Source organism: Phasianus colchicus, chromosome 16, assembly GCF_987193195.1.
Source record: "Phasianus colchicus chromosome 16, bPhaCol1.hap1.1, whole genome shotgun sequence".
Taxonomy (NCBI): domain Eukaryota; kingdom Metazoa; phylum Chordata; class Aves; order Galliformes; family Phasianidae; genus Phasianus; species Phasianus colchicus.
Genome location: NC_143451.1, coordinates 14,327,664 through 14,342,456, shown reverse-complemented (window position 1 = coordinate 14,342,456; position 14,793 = coordinate 14,327,664). Strand labels below are relative to the sequence as shown.

Sequence of the window (14,793 nt, the reverse complement as noted above, 5' to 3'; positions counted from 1 at the left end):
TGGTGGCTCTGCGTGTGGCAGGGGGTTGGAGATTAGTGATCCTCGAGGTCCAACCCGGGCCATTCTGTGGTTCTGTAACAGCATTTCCACGGTGTCTGGGCTGTGGGGCACGGGGCTGTGATGCTCAGCTTTGGTCCCCCTGTGTAGCAGAGGAGCAAAAGCGCAGTGAGGCACGGAGCTGTTTGGAGGCAGTGCGTGTTTTGGAGTGAGCTCGTGAAGTTTTATGTCTGATGGAGGGGAAGAAGTGCATGGTTGGCCTTGGTGCACGTCTGCTCTTCGTTTTAAAGCAGCACTGTCTGCCACATGTCACGGAAAAGCAGAATCTTCACCAGCAAACTGCAGGATTGATGCTGGTTTGGATGCTCGCAATCCCCTTATCTCACGGTCTGGTTGTCAGATTAACATCTGACAATTTAAAAAAAAAAAAAAAAGAAAGAAAGAAAACTGACATCTTTATCTTATTTTTCTCATTCTTAAAAACCTGCCCTATAGCTCTGCAGCCCGCTGTTCCAGCTCAGTGACACGAACACCTAATTCCCCGCCTTGCTCTCGGGGCCGCGCTGTCTGCCCACGTGAGCCCGCGGGGCGCTGTGCAGGTGCCGGGGTCCATCTGTCGCTCCTCCGGCTCCGCGTGTCGGCACATGTGGCGCGGACCCCCGGTGCCAGCTGCGGGCCGGGAGGCGCACCGTGCACAACCAGGCTGTTGGATTCCTTTTTTTTCTGGTAGAGAGTTGCCGTTGGAGTTGCTTCATGAGCGAAGCGAAGGATGCGGGAGCCTTTCGTTATCCTCAGCGAGCTCAGCTCGATAAGCACGAGCACCGCGTTGCACGAGCGTGAAAAAGAGTGTTTTCCCCGCAGCCCCGCGCGGGAGCTGACGGCAACAGCCCGTGGGGCGGCCGCTGGCTCCGCGCCGCGCCGCGCTGCGCCGGGCGGCCCTGCGGCGCTGTGGGCCGGCGGCCATTTTGCGCTGCGCGGGCACGCGGCGGGATCCCCGCGCACGGCGGGGGTTCGTGCAGATCCCGGCAGGTCCGGCGGCAGCGCGCCGCCCGCTCCTCTCAGCGCCGTGCGGGGCGGCCGGCCGCGGAGCTCCCCGTAACCTCCGGCTGTTTGATCGCCGCGTCGTTGCGTTTTGTGTGAAAACGACGCCGGGTTGTGTGTTTTAATCAAGTCCTGCTGTAGCACGGAGCTCTTTGCCCTTCAGCCTGTTGGAACTTGTAGTGATTCGGAGGTATGGAAACGCTCCGTGAAGCATCTACTGACTTAAGAATTTGCCTTTAATACCAAAAAGAGAAATCTTTGGTTATTCCAAATAGTGCGAAATTTGAAATTACAGATAAAAATAGGTTGCTCTCAGGAACCGTACGTGACATGCTCTGCTTCCATTGCTGTTAATAATTTATCCAAAAGTTGCTTTAACTTTGTAAGCGTATGAAATCATAAGCAAATGAGCTCCTTTAGGTGGGCTCTACGTCAACTATTACCATCAACATCTTTCTAAAGCTTTAAATGCGTTGTCACTGTAAAAGCTACAGGCAATTGATTTATTTTACTGTTAGTATTTGTCCCACCCCCAAAGAAGATATTGCTAAAGCATTGCTCAAGTGCTGCCTTGCTTCCTTTGTGCCCGCTGCTGTGGCCCAGCAGTTACCAGTTGCAGGGTGCTCCAGCAATTACAAAAGCTTTTCTGGGACTTAGAAAACCGAAACCAAGCTTCCTGTTCAATAACAGCTTCCTGGTGAGGAGTTTGACTTTGTGAGATGGTGTTTTACCGCTTTCTTTGTTGCAAAGGTGCTCTTCAGGAAGTGCTGAGATAGAATTGTCCATGTGCTCAAAGAAGCATGTGAGGATGGGGCTCACCCTTGTCCATACTACATGCTGTTCAGTGTGCTGCCTCTGCTCTTCTGACCCTTCTCTGCTTCAAGGCCGCTATCAGAGCATCTCATTGTCTGCAATACAACTGAGGGAGCTTGCTGCAGTGCTTCTGGGGCTTTGTTAAGGCTGTCTAGTCCTGAAAGTGATCATCAAATTAGGTAAACAGGCTTATGAAGTAGTGGTGTGGCCTTGTGTCACTCAGACATCTGGTATTCAGCATCCTCCAGGGAACAGCCGAGGGACTTTGTTAAAAGGTAAATTCTGCAGCACTTATTATAGGAGTCTCTGGGCTTCCTTGTGTTCTGCCCGACTCAGAATTTGGTTGAGTTGCAAAAGAGAGCTGATGCTTGAGATGATTGTTGTCATCTGCTTCTCCAGGAAGCAAACAATCCAGCTGTCTCCTCAGTAGAAGTTTCAAGGCCAGTTTAAAAGTTGAAGAGTGATGGCAGTGATGTGACCCAGCTGTCTAATCTCTGCTTGTGTTTTAGGTGAAGTTTGTGCTTCTCTTCAGTTGCCTTTAGTTGTCTTAAACATTTTTATTGGTACATTTTTAGGCAATTAAATGTTTTATGGGCTTTCTGAAGGAAAAAAGTATACTTAGTTTGGACCTGGTGAAACTGACAACAAAGCGCAGGCCTATGTGAATCTGAGTCTGGACAGATTCCTGGGGACCTAAATCTCATGAGCCCCAGATGTTGAAACTGGAGCTATATTCTGTGTCTACCTCTCATGGTTTTAAAATTCCAAATTATTCAATTCTATTTCTCTGCTCCAGTTGTATACGAAAGTTTTGTAAACAAGAGGAATTAATGGGCTGGACAAACATAGGAGTGCTGTCAAACACAAGTGAACAAATTAGAGGGAGTTGCTGCTTTCCACCCACACCTGCTCTGCTCAGTAGCTCTGCTGTAATACATACAACACTTCCAAATAAAGTGAGTTCTCTAAAATCAGTCTGAACCTGGTAGCCAGGTTTAAATAAAAATCCAGATTCATAGTAAATTTGAAGTACCTGTTTTTAAAAACCATGGTTATTATCCTTAAGAAGATTATTCTTAAGTTGTATTTAAGTCAGTTAAGGCAGTTCCGTCTCCTTGAAAATAAGTAAATGTTTTTCCTTTTCAGTATGAGTTAATTTTAGAGAATCAGAAAAACAGAATGAGATAAAACTGCTGGATCTTGTAAGAGGGATCTCTGGCTATAAACTCAGCTTATTTATGCTGGAGATCTCGGAGCTATGAAAACCAGCTGTTGCTAGAGCTAGGTATAAGTATAGTCAAGGTTTTTATTTAGTAGTGCCACTGTCAAGTATGCATTTTACAGAGCTCAATGTTATATTTCAGACTTTGTCAAATAAGGAGTTCAGGTTCTACCACTTAATTTCAAGTAACAAGTGAGCTTTTGGGAAGGGAAAAAAGAACAGGAGGAGCCTGAGCCAATGTGTTGTTTTTCAAAGTCTGCCTCTGCCCCATCCACGTGAGCAGCAGGGAGGAGCTGGGGAGCTGTAGAAATATTGAGGCTATGTGGGAAAACACTGCTGGATGTCAAAAGCATGACAGCAGGTGTTGAGCTGCCAGTTAAAAGCTGGATTTATTGGTGAAACTGTACACGTACTAAGGATGTCAGTACAAACTGAACAGGGGTGCTGTCCCAGTTTAGACAGATCAGCCACTATCATAGTTTTGAGGTTTCATCATCTTGAAATTCACTGTATTTCCACTTTCACTACTGGGGGGAATTGTTGCTCTTTGGTTTCTATTTTGTATGGCCTCAAAGAAGAGCTGTTTGTTGTTAAAGCACGGCAGCAGTTGTTTGCTGTAGCACTATTCTGTGCTATTCTAGCACACTCAGACTGCCTTGCCCCATACTTTTTCACTGTTGGTTTAAGCTTCCACTAAAGAAGCAACAAATTTGTTACGCAAGCCATTAAAAGCATGATGGCTCTGGGACAAGTGAAGGAAAGATCATTTAAGGGAAATGTCGTCTTTGAAATCTCCAAAAACAAATGTGTGAAGAGCAGAAGAGAGACCTTACTCCTCAGTAAGATGCATGGGAGGTGCCTGCATTCAGGAAGCTGCAGCGTTTAGGTCTGTAAGCTGTGATTTAAAAACAAGCAGGAAGCTCAGCTGTCAGTAGCAAAGGAAATGTCCTCCTCCTACTTCATTGCCATCGGGATTTGGAGACTGTAGAGGGAGTGGCAAAGGGTTTCAGTGTTGCATGCGGAGGTTCCCTTTTCAACTGGTATTAGCAGTGCCTGGGACTCCCTGTGCTTGTTATCTCTATTTTTTTATACTTTTTTAGGTTACTATACGAATAAAAACTCCTTCAGAATCACAGGCAGCATCCCTAAAATGAGATGCTTGTTGATATTTTGTTTACAAGAGTTAAATCGTAGCCAGGGCATGCGTGTTTTAGTTAGGCACGTCAGAGCACTTGTGTGGAATATCCTTTCCTGTTGATGAAACAGAAGCCATCGGTGAGCTGGAAATAGCCAGGATTCTGCTCTGCTAACAATGCCCATCCAGAACAGCCAGACCCCTGTCGTTAACCATGAGTAACTTACTGTCAAAGAACCTCTTCTAGAAAAGCAGCATTTTTCTTATGGCTACTTGGGTAGAGAAGGTCTCCAGTATTTTAGTCACACAAGTTCCTTGATACAGCACCACCAAGTTTTTCCTTCCTGAAGCTCTGATGCATTTGAAGATTTTGTAGAGGGTTTTCTGTTTGTGTTTTTGTTTTGTTTGGGAGCACTGTGTTTTTTTTTCTTTGTCTGTTGGCACTGAGGACAGTTCTAGCAATGTGAGTCATTTTGCAGTTGGTCCTTCTGTAAGGGTGTGTATCCAGTGTTTCTATTACTGCAGCAAGTTAACTGTTAACAAATATAACAAGTCAATGTGAAACACGTGAAGCCTCCTTGCTGCTTGGCAAGTGGCATTCAGAGGGTAAAAGGATTTGAATATATGTAAAAACTTGTCTCAAGTTTCGTGTACTGAGCTTTGTTGGTGCGTAATGCAGCTGTGCTGTGCTCAGTGGCCTTTTGAAGCAGAGCTCTGTGAAGGGACCTGAAAGCACAACGAGGACGGGCCAACATCTGGCTGCTGGGCCTGGTAGTATGGTGAGTTCATATGGAAGTGGTGCAGCTTAGCTGTGATAAAAGCCTTGGCTCATGTTACAGCACGGTTCCAGAGAACTTGGAAATGACTTGAAATAGACTATCATTAAAAAACCCACCACCAAACCACTGACATCAGTCGGAAGTATGCTGAGCTCCATGTGGGGCTGATAAGGGCTGTGCAGTTCTGGCAGCTTTGTGCTGAAACACTGAGAGCTCCGTATTTTTTGTATCAGTCACTTGAATGATTTCAATACTTGGAAACACAGGCTGAATAACGCAAGGGCTCCTACATTGGCTTTATACAGTTGTAAGTCATTGCATTGCTTTATTTTCACCTTTTACAGTATGATTTGAAACTGTCACCATGGACTTTTCACGTCTACATACGTACACTCCTCCCCAATGTGTGCCAGAGAACACTGGCTATACATATGCACTCAGGTGAGAACTTTTTTCTTCTTATAGAGAAACTGTATGTTCTCTGAATGTTGTTAATTCTGGAATAGCTTTCATGGTAAGTAGACAGCCTCTCTACAGAAACATGCTTTAATGGGTCTGTTCTGAAATGGCTCGTGTCCTCAGTGCAGGAGAGTATATATGCTGAACTGATGGGACAGTGGAGGTAATGACTCAGTGTTTATTAGTTGCTATGGTAGATGAGTCCCCACCTAGTTACGCTTTCTGTTTTCTCTCAGAATGTCACCAAATTCTTCCATGTTTGTTAGATCTTTTATGTTGCTTATACGTCCTTATTGCTGCTAGAAGTCACATATTGATTACTTTAAAATCAAAACTGCCTGTTGTGTAAATATGAAAATCTATATTCTAATGAACTTTTCTTGTGTTTTTTTAATTAAACTGACCATTAGATTGTACTTAAATCACTTCAGTTTTCTATTTAAAAAAAAAAACAACTCTGCAGTGTTGCTGTTTCCTCCAGTCTGCAGTGCAGACAGTTGTTGTGATGCCCGTTGGAGTTTTTGAATACTAACAGAGCAGATTGGCTGTGGATTAAATCCATCTTGTTTTTCCTGTTAATAAATGCATTTTGAAGCCAGTATGCATGAACAGTCTGAGTGACTGCTTTGGCTTAATTTCAGCTTTAAAAAAAGATTGCTCATTAAGATGGAGAGTGAGATTTGTTTCTTTTGTGCCTGTATATCATCGCTGTGTATTTGATGTGCATTAATTTAATGTTTTGTTTGGAGAACACTTGGCTACTTGCCAACAAACCAGAAATTGGCAAAAACACGAGATCACCAATTAATAGTAATTCTTCCTTTTGTGTGCTCTGGAGTTGAGTAGCTTTGTCGTTTCGAGGACTGGGTTGGGGTTCATTTTCTTATCTGTGTGCTGATATCGGTAATTTTTGCAAAACGGAATGCACGAATGTTTTACCCATTAAAAGCAATTGCAGCTGTTCCTCAAGTTTTAAGAAAGCACTAGGTGCAATGTTGCTTAACTCAGGTGTGCTTTCCAGCATCAGGAAAGAGTGTGCAGGACAGCAGGAGATACCTTTGTTATATTTGTCTGAAACAATGCTATTATTTTCAACTGTGCAATCTTTTCCAAACCAACTATTTTTTTTCTTGCAGAGGAGGGGAAAAAATAGAACTCAGTATTAACTCAAGAAATGAAAATTGTTACCTCTGGGCCTTTTTTTTATCTTGCAAAGAATATTACAGAAGTAAAGCTCAATGGCAAACTCAAACTATCATGGGGTTGGAACTAGGCTGAGCATTTCTGTTCTTGCCCACTTTTAGACAGGAGTTTGTTTCTCTCCCAAGCAAACAGGGACACCACGTGAGCATGGCTGGCTTCCAGGAAGGGAGTGTGCAGAGCAAGTCCTGTTAGAAATCTGGAGTGCAGTTTAATTTGATGGTAGTTCTTGTGCAGAAGGTAACTGGAGTGTTTGACTTCCTACATGAACAAAGATGGTTGTGTTGCAAAACTGAGGAATTGTGGAGAAGTTTTTGTGGAGGGGGGGGGAGGGAGTTACATCTACTGGAGCTTTCTGACATTGTATTTTGCTGTGTTACATGTTAGGGCTGGCTAAGCTGACAAAATGGGCTTAATGAAGTGGATACAGTTATACTGAAATTAATTTCATCATTGTAAATTTTCTGTCAATTGAAAAACAAGATCAGACAGTACTCCCTAAAACTTCCCCAAGGAGAACTCTGTGATGTTCCAAATGGTAAAACAATGGGGGAAACTGCTTGGTGCAGAGCCTGCTTTCAGGGTCCATCGGGTGAGCTGCAGTCTCACTGTGTGCTGCTCGGCTCGTTCTTTGGCAGCCGGGTCTGTTAATATTTGAATAATCTGAAGTAAGGTGGAATTCAGCAGAGCCGATAATCCCAAGTGTTTCCATGCTGAAGCTCCTCCTCCCCTGCCTGCATGGCCCACGTTGGCTTCACTTTATATCTGATAACATTCATTCTGCTTTTGGCAATTGGATCTTTACAGAATCTGAGTTTCTCTAAAGGAACTTGCTTGTGTGTGTAGCTCTGCAGGAAAGTTCATTGAAGTTAGCACAGAGCTATTAATAGAGTTGGCTATAACCTATTAAAAGGATGTCTATTAATACTCCCAGTGATTGCTCTGTATTCATAACTGTAGCGGTTCTGCTTTGTGCTTTTAATCTTCCAACTCAAATCAGAAAAGCACTGAACTGAAGTAACTAAATAATCTCTATCCTCCTCGAGCTGCAGGTCAGACCTGTGAATCTCACTCACCTGTCAGCACGTAATTTCCTCCCCACTCTTCAGGCTGCTCTCTCCTTGTCACCCATCTTCTGGGATGCCCTTTTTGTACCTCTCAGCTACTTTTAGCACTTCTCTCTTTCCAAACATAATGAGATTTTGGCTTAACTTTTGGGTCACTGTGTTACATCACATCTTTTTGTAAAAGTGGGTCAGTGGAAGACTGTATTTTTTTTACACACGTTCTGGGACTGATCAAAGCCATAGCTACAACTCAAGGTAGTGTCCATCAATTAATGAAGTGATGCTCCCCTCACAGTTCATATGAACGGTCATGTACTGTTTATGTGCACATGATGTCTGTTTGGTTCTAGGTCTCCTAGGTGCACTGCATTCTTTTATCACAATCTTAAGTAATCATGGACGTTACTGCCCACTTCTTTCCAAAGAGTACTTATAAAATAAATTACATTTCATGCCCTCAAGAGAAAAGGTTATATGTGCTAAAACTGGCAGGCATCGTTTTCATATAACTTGGAATTAACCCACTGGAGTGGGTACTCTTTAGGAGATCATGTGAAGGAGGTACCAAGGGCACAGCTGTGGAGCTGGGAATAGATGTGAGGCTGCTGAGGTCAGCAGGTGTGCCAGCAGCCAGGGGAGCTGGCTGTCAGAAGCCAGCACTGTTACACGTTACCTAGGAGCATAGGCTAATTGCATCCTGCCTTTAGTAAGTTGTTTGGCTAGCCATATACATTTGGTAGGAATAATATCAATGTATAGGTTCATTTCTGTCCTCTGAATAAAAGGCCTGTTTTTTTTTTCTTGTTAATTTGTTTAATTTAATTTCTTCTATGGAAGGAAAAGATCTAGCTTTCCAAAATTTGAAACTGAGGTGGGAAATTGAGAGATGTCTATCCTGTCCTGCCTTTGGAGACTTTCTTTCAACATGAGGAGAGGTAGTGTTCTGCATAAATGGGGGAAGCTCTCTTTAGATTAGGGGAAAAGATACAGTGATTTTCTGTTGTCAGGTTTTTGTTTAAGGTGGTGGGCCAACTCCAAGCTGGGTATTCAACCCAAACTGTTATCAGTGCTCATTGAGATACCTAATAACAACAAGTGTTCACAAACAGAAACAAATTGAGCTGGTTACAGCTGTCAGCTTGCCCTGTGTACTTTGTGTTCTTGTGAATTGAGTATCTGTAAGAAATGCTGGGGGCAGATGAGGATAAGCAAATGCACAGTGGCAAGTGTAAATAGCAAAATGAGTTCTGAAACAAGTGTTGTGGGGGGACCCAACTGTAAACTATCGAGGCTCTGATGATTTCAGAATGGACAGCAGGAAGGGTCACGTTTAACCTGTCTTCTCACTTCACCTCTGTCAGAATGCAAGCCTACATTTATTATTTTTGAAAACACTATGTATTGTTACTTTGTGCCTTTCCAAATATCAACTAAATCTGTTTTCACATGAGAAAGCTCCTGTCTATTTCAATTTTCCTTTACCCCAAATACAGAGAAGGATTGATCACAACTTGTGCAGTGAAACATGCCGGGTTTATGTGAAGCAGTGTTTGAGACTCCTGCATTGCCCAAGGTTGTGCTCTGTATGGGCAGCACTGGCAGGGCAGATCAGTGAGATGGAACAGGTGGTGCCATGGGCCTGCTGCCAGGTCTGAGTACCTCTGGGCAATAGGAGTTATTTCAGACAAACCAGTCTGGTCCTGTGGGCTGAATGCCTGCTTGCTGCTGGAGCACCCAGCTGTTTGCCTGCAGTGTGCTGGCTGGATTAGGCTTTTTAGGTGGAAGAAGTTCCATTTGTGTGCTCCAACTCTGTTGTATCCTACATGCAAGTCAGGAAACTTGTTTCAAAAGCACCCACCTGTCAGAGCTACGTCACTGCTTGGAGTGCTGCTGCTGGGACTGCCCACGTTCATTTGTTTGCATGCTAGATAATACATTACGTATCAGATGATTACTTTGTAATGTTCTGGGATTTTCTCACACTGTAAGAAAAGTTTTTTGCATTCAAAACATTGTTTTTGCAATAATACTTGCAGCAGCTGTTTGTATGCTGGAGAGCATCCATTTCAAGTTCAGACTGTACAATAGAATCTATCGAGCTCTTTTTTATGTGCTTATTCCAGGGGCTCTTGGGGGCAGGAGCTTCTTTGGTAATGCTTCATACCTTCTCAGTTTTCTTTTCTCTTGTTTTTGAGAGAGATTTAAGAAAAAAAAAAAAAGAGAGAGAGACAGGTGGGGAAATAAAAGGGAACCTAGGAGTATTAAAGTAACTGCTATGCCAGCTCTGTATCCCTGAGGAAGCAGACTCCAATGGAACACTGGCCTAGAGCAGTTGTGTTGTGATACTTTGGTTCACCATGCTGAGCAGCTGTAGGACCTGAGCTTCTGCTACACAGCATCCTGTAATGACAAGCTCTGCTCCATTACATAACTGAATGTTTCCTTTCATTGCAAGAACAAGTATTCTGCTTTAGGCTAAACTTCTGTTTCAGTAAATGCATGTCTTATTGATTTTTCTGCTTAATCTATTTGTATTTGCCTTACTTTGCTATTGCATGCTCTGTCTTCATTGTGAGTTCTTATGAAGCTTCTGAAAGAATCAAGTGTATGGGTGTGGGTTTGATTTCTGGGATACTGGAATGAAGCTTACTTATGTATTTGCTTTTGTGGGATAAAACAGCAAGCAAAAAAATCAAATAAGAAAAAGACAAATTAAGTCTTGTGACATAAAATGCATCATGATTTTTTTTATTTGCAGCGAGGCATGGGAAAGCAGCTTTGTGTCATAAATGGTTTCATCTCTTAAATTGGTGCTGAAAGTGCTATGTCTGAGGCTGCACAATGCTTGCTCTGCCTCAGCTGCAGACATGGTTTCCATGGTATTTGTTTCTTTCTGTGGTTTGCTTTCTGTTTGTTGAACTTGCAATAGGAATTGCTCTTTGTGCTCCTGTTATCTGGGTAATATTGCATGTCCTGTGGCACTTGCTCCGTAACCCCAGATAAACTGCTTTTAATTGAAACTTAGTCTAGCCTGAAGGGCATGCTCATTTTTGGGGGATTTTCTTTTGAATTCTAACTTTCCTGTTCTTATTTTGTTTTAGTTCAAGTTATTCTTCAGATGCTTTGGATTTTGAGATTGAACACAAAATAGATCCAGTGTTTGATTCACCAAGGATGTCACGGCGTAGTTTACGGTTAGCTGCTGCAGGAGTTAATAAACCAGATAGTGCCCGAAATGATATCCTTCATGACAGCTCTTACACCAGGAACGTGACTTTCAGGGAACAGTCTTCTAAGTAAGCATTTTCTATCCTCACAAGTTAATTTCTTGGTTGCAGTCTTGAGAATTTCTGTCTGAACATGATAAAGAGGAAATGGATTACTTGCTGTTTCATTTCTTGTTCTCAGTGCTTAATATCATAACTTAGAGTGTATAGTTTACAATGAATTCTTTGTAAAACTGTAGGAGCATAGAAGTAAGAACTTTCTCTGAATTGTGGCTGCCCAGTTACATCAGTGTTGAAAAAGCTTGTCTTTTTATTAATTTTTCTAAAAGTGAAAAACAGAAACTTGTATCTGTTAGTGCTGTATCTCTTTGTTTTCTCATTGCTTTGTTTTCTAGTATGATGAAGCAGCGCAAAAGCATAAACAAACAGTCTGGCAGTGTGAGAGACATGCCGAGGAAAAATCTGTCCAGCTCTCCCATTTTTAACCAAAGCAGTTTTCTCAGCCGTGCCAGCGATACGTCGATGGTATCCACTGTGCTGGATGAGTCTTCGATTCGAGAGCAGACAGAAGTTGATCATTTCTGGGGTAGGTCATGAATGCTTTTGGTCATATCAGACTGTCAAAACTGCTTACAGTTTGTGTGTGAACATTTTCACATCTTCCCTCTCTTGCTCGCCCATTTTCCCATCATGCCCCCTGCATGTACTTCTACTTTTACTGTGGGTGTCTGCTTTGCTAAGATGCCTACTGGAAATTCACGCTACATTGTGTGAACTTGGTTATGCTAGCATAGTCAAAATAGTTCATGTCACAAAGTGAAACTGTTTTTCTGTCATTATTGCTTCAAAGTGTTGGTAGAATAAACATGTAAGTTTGTGACGTTTCTTTTGAAAAACCAAAGGAAAAGCATATTTGTTTGATACAGGTGGAAATGTGTTTGAACGTAAAGTACCCTAACCTGAAAGTTTGAAGTTGGTGATACCTCAAGATTTCCTGGGGGGTTTTTGCCTATGACTGATTAATAGTTTTTCCTAAGTATGAACAAGCATCCTTTTCTGGAGTCAACCTCTAGAAGATCAGCAACTTACTATAGCACCCAGTTCAGGCTGCTTGTTTCCAGTCAGAACATTTGTGACTGCCCCAGAGTGAGAATGCAAAGAATTGTTTCAATTTTAGTAGAAAGCATGGTAAGATTTGGATTACTTGTCTGTAATAGCACTATATCTTTTAGATCCAGATTGAAAAGTGGTTACTAAGCAAGAAAAACAGTGTAAGTTTGTAATTAGCTGCTTTGAAGTGAAATGGGAGCTAAGAGAAAGTATAATTGTCATCCATACTTGACTGCTTCTGTGACAGGACACTTCTCCTAAACTGTTAGGATACGGATATATGGATCTTCTCATGTGATGGACTGAAAAATGTTAGATCTTCAAGTGACTTTTCTTTGCAGTTTTAAAGTTAGCAGGACCTCAGCTTTGAGTTCACATCACACATCATAATTGTTCATGGGGCTTTTCCTTATCTTTGTGAACAAATTTTTTTTCTTTCTTCTTTGAAGGTCTTGATGATGATGGTGACCCTAAAGGTAACTACACCTTTCTTTTGCTTCTCTATGAGTTCTGTTTAATGGTAACTAGTGATGTTAATAATTCTTGCACTGAATGTTCTGCTCCTGGTTTGCTAGGTAGCGATGCCACGCTCCTGCAGAGAAATGGTGATATAGCAACAGCAGAAACGCAGACTACAATGATAAATGGGTACACATGCAGTGACTGCAGCATGCTTTCTGAACGGAAGGAGGTTCTTACAGCGTACTCTGCTTCTTCTGGGCCATCTTCCAGGATTTACTCTAGGGACAGGAGCCAGAAACATGCATCTAGTAAGTAACTTTCTCTTGTGCTTTCCCTGAGTAGCAGAACAGTATGTGGCTTAGTTGATACATTTTTACATAGTGCTAATTAAGTACCTTTCCTACCCTGTTATATCTATTAATAATGAAATTCTTGTGATTTGTTTTATGAAATACCTTTAACATCTCAGATGAACCTCCTAGTATCCTAATAGATTACATGTTTAAACTGATACAGAACAAGATGGGCTGTTCATCCAGCACAGGTGTTTAGGCGTCTCTTGATCTGTCATTGGACCTACATTTGTCTGTCCATGGATTTTCAGATAGGAACTTTTTCAATGTGGTCTGAATTATGTGATTTGAATTTTCAAGATGGAACAGAACCATTATTTCAGCAGTGCTTCTGTTGCCCAGGGAATTTCTGAGAAAGAACTCTTTCTTCTCATGTAACCTTCCAGTGTTTATTTTGGAGTTCAATTTTTGTAGTGGTTGAGGTTCAGCTCCTAATGGTAAAACTGTTTTCAAGTTGACTTGTAGTGCCTACATTCCTGAAACGTGGAACTAAATCTTCAGTAAATGTTCTGCCTTTCCAAGACGATCTCCACTCTCTGCAGAGTTGGCCTCATGTCTTGGCTGCCTGCCTCTTGCATAGCATCCTGAGCTTCTTGATGCTTGGTAGTCCTCAGTAATCACTGTTTCTTTAGTGGCCTGAAATCTAGGTGTTTCTTTAGTGGCCTGAAATTGAAGGGGGGGGAAAAAAAACCCACTTTTAGGACTCTGTAGATGTGTTATTCTTGAATGATGTATATTTCCAGTTAGCTATAAATCTTTCGATTTTGGACTGTGTGGTGCAACTTTAAATATTTAAGGCAAGTTTTCCTTTTTGGAAATTGTGTGGCATAGGTAGGAATTCTGTTGTCTTGACATAATGAGCTGCTTAGCAACACGGTATAAAAGCTGTTCTGTGTTCCAGAGTTTGTATTCACTGGGGAGAATCTTAAAAATGAACTCATCTTCATATGTTCTCCTGAACTCGAATCTGATGTTTAGGTTAAATGAGTGCTGGGATCAAGGAGCCCAAAATCATAGCAGGCTTCTGAAGTGTGGCTGTTTCTAAGAAAGCAGCAGCATGGAGGGCTTCATCCCTGCTGCTCTAAAGGAGAAGCATCTCTAAAGCACTTGAGACAGACCACTGCAGTAACTTTCTTCTTCCAGTGTAAAGGGGAGGAGAAGATGAAAAGTTATCTTCCTTTCAAACAAGAATTTTTTGGCGTTTTGACCTCACAAAATCAGTATCAGAAACCTTTAGTTATGTAAGCAAGAATTTTGTTGCTATTCATTGGAGTTTTTAATTCTCACTAAGAAAAGGTACTCTTGCCTTCAAGACAAATACCTTGGCATTTCTTACAGGTTGCATAGTTGATGCAAAAACATTTGCCTGTAATAGCTAATGCATCTAGACTTCTTGATTCAGGCTTACTGAACTTTCATACTCCTGGCTAAACTAAAGCTTTTGATGCTTAGTTCTCACTTTTCTGCAAGCTAATGCTCACTGGCGAGTAGAGGTGCACCTTTTTGCAGGTAAATAACTTGTGTTCACACTTCTTTTTCAATAGGAGGCACCTATTTCTACATGAGTAAGATTCTGCGATTGGTCAAACATACTGCAGCATCTCTTGCATCACTGTTAGTGCAACTATTTCAAATGGTTTTGGTGAAGCAGAGTTATGAATCTAAAGGTACCTTTTCAGTTGTCTTTCTTGGTTTCCACACAAAACCAGTGTGTGTGTTTTTTGTTCTTTGTTTTTCTTACGGACTTCTTCTATGGCACTATGGTGTTTATCTATAGTCCTGGCTGGCTCCTGTTTTTCTATCTTTTATTATTTTTTTTAATTCTCTCACTTGTGCTACACTTTGCATATTTTTCTTCTGTTTTCAAAATATCAATATCTGGATCTGTGAGAAAAATCTCTGTTACAGTTAAGATCCGTGTGTTGATT

General features: G+C 42.0%; 1 protein-coding gene across 12 annotated transcripts in view; it reads left to right on the top strand.

Moving 5' to 3' along the window:
- The window catches only part of SUN1 (Sad1 and UNC84 domain containing 1), a 28,264-nt gene that overhangs the window by 1,145 nt on the left and 12,326 nt on the right, over window positions 1-14,793 (top strand). For 4 of the 12 annotated variants that reach the window (XM_090151587.1, XM_031606912.2, XM_031606911.2 and 1 more), the window contains exons 2-7: window positions 5,332-5,428; window positions 10,815-11,009; window positions 11,336-11,526; window positions 12,500-12,526; window positions 12,626-12,820; window positions 14,410-14,532. In XM_090151587.1, coding sequence (XP_090007713.1) covers window positions 5,352-5,428; window positions 10,815-11,009; window positions 11,336-11,526; window positions 12,500-12,526; window positions 12,626-12,820; window positions 14,410-14,532 — 808 coding nt within the window. In that variant the 5' untranslated portion in view covers window positions 5,332-5,351. Of the gene's footprint in view, window positions 1-991; window positions 1,229-5,331; window positions 5,429-5,475; window positions 6,887-8,123; window positions 8,420-10,814; window positions 11,010-11,335; window positions 11,531-12,499; window positions 12,527-12,625; window positions 12,821-14,409; window positions 14,533-14,793 lie in introns of those variants that run through there. The other 8 variants (XM_031606913.2, XM_090151589.1, XM_031606907.2 and 5 more) reach the window with 6 other exon arrangements.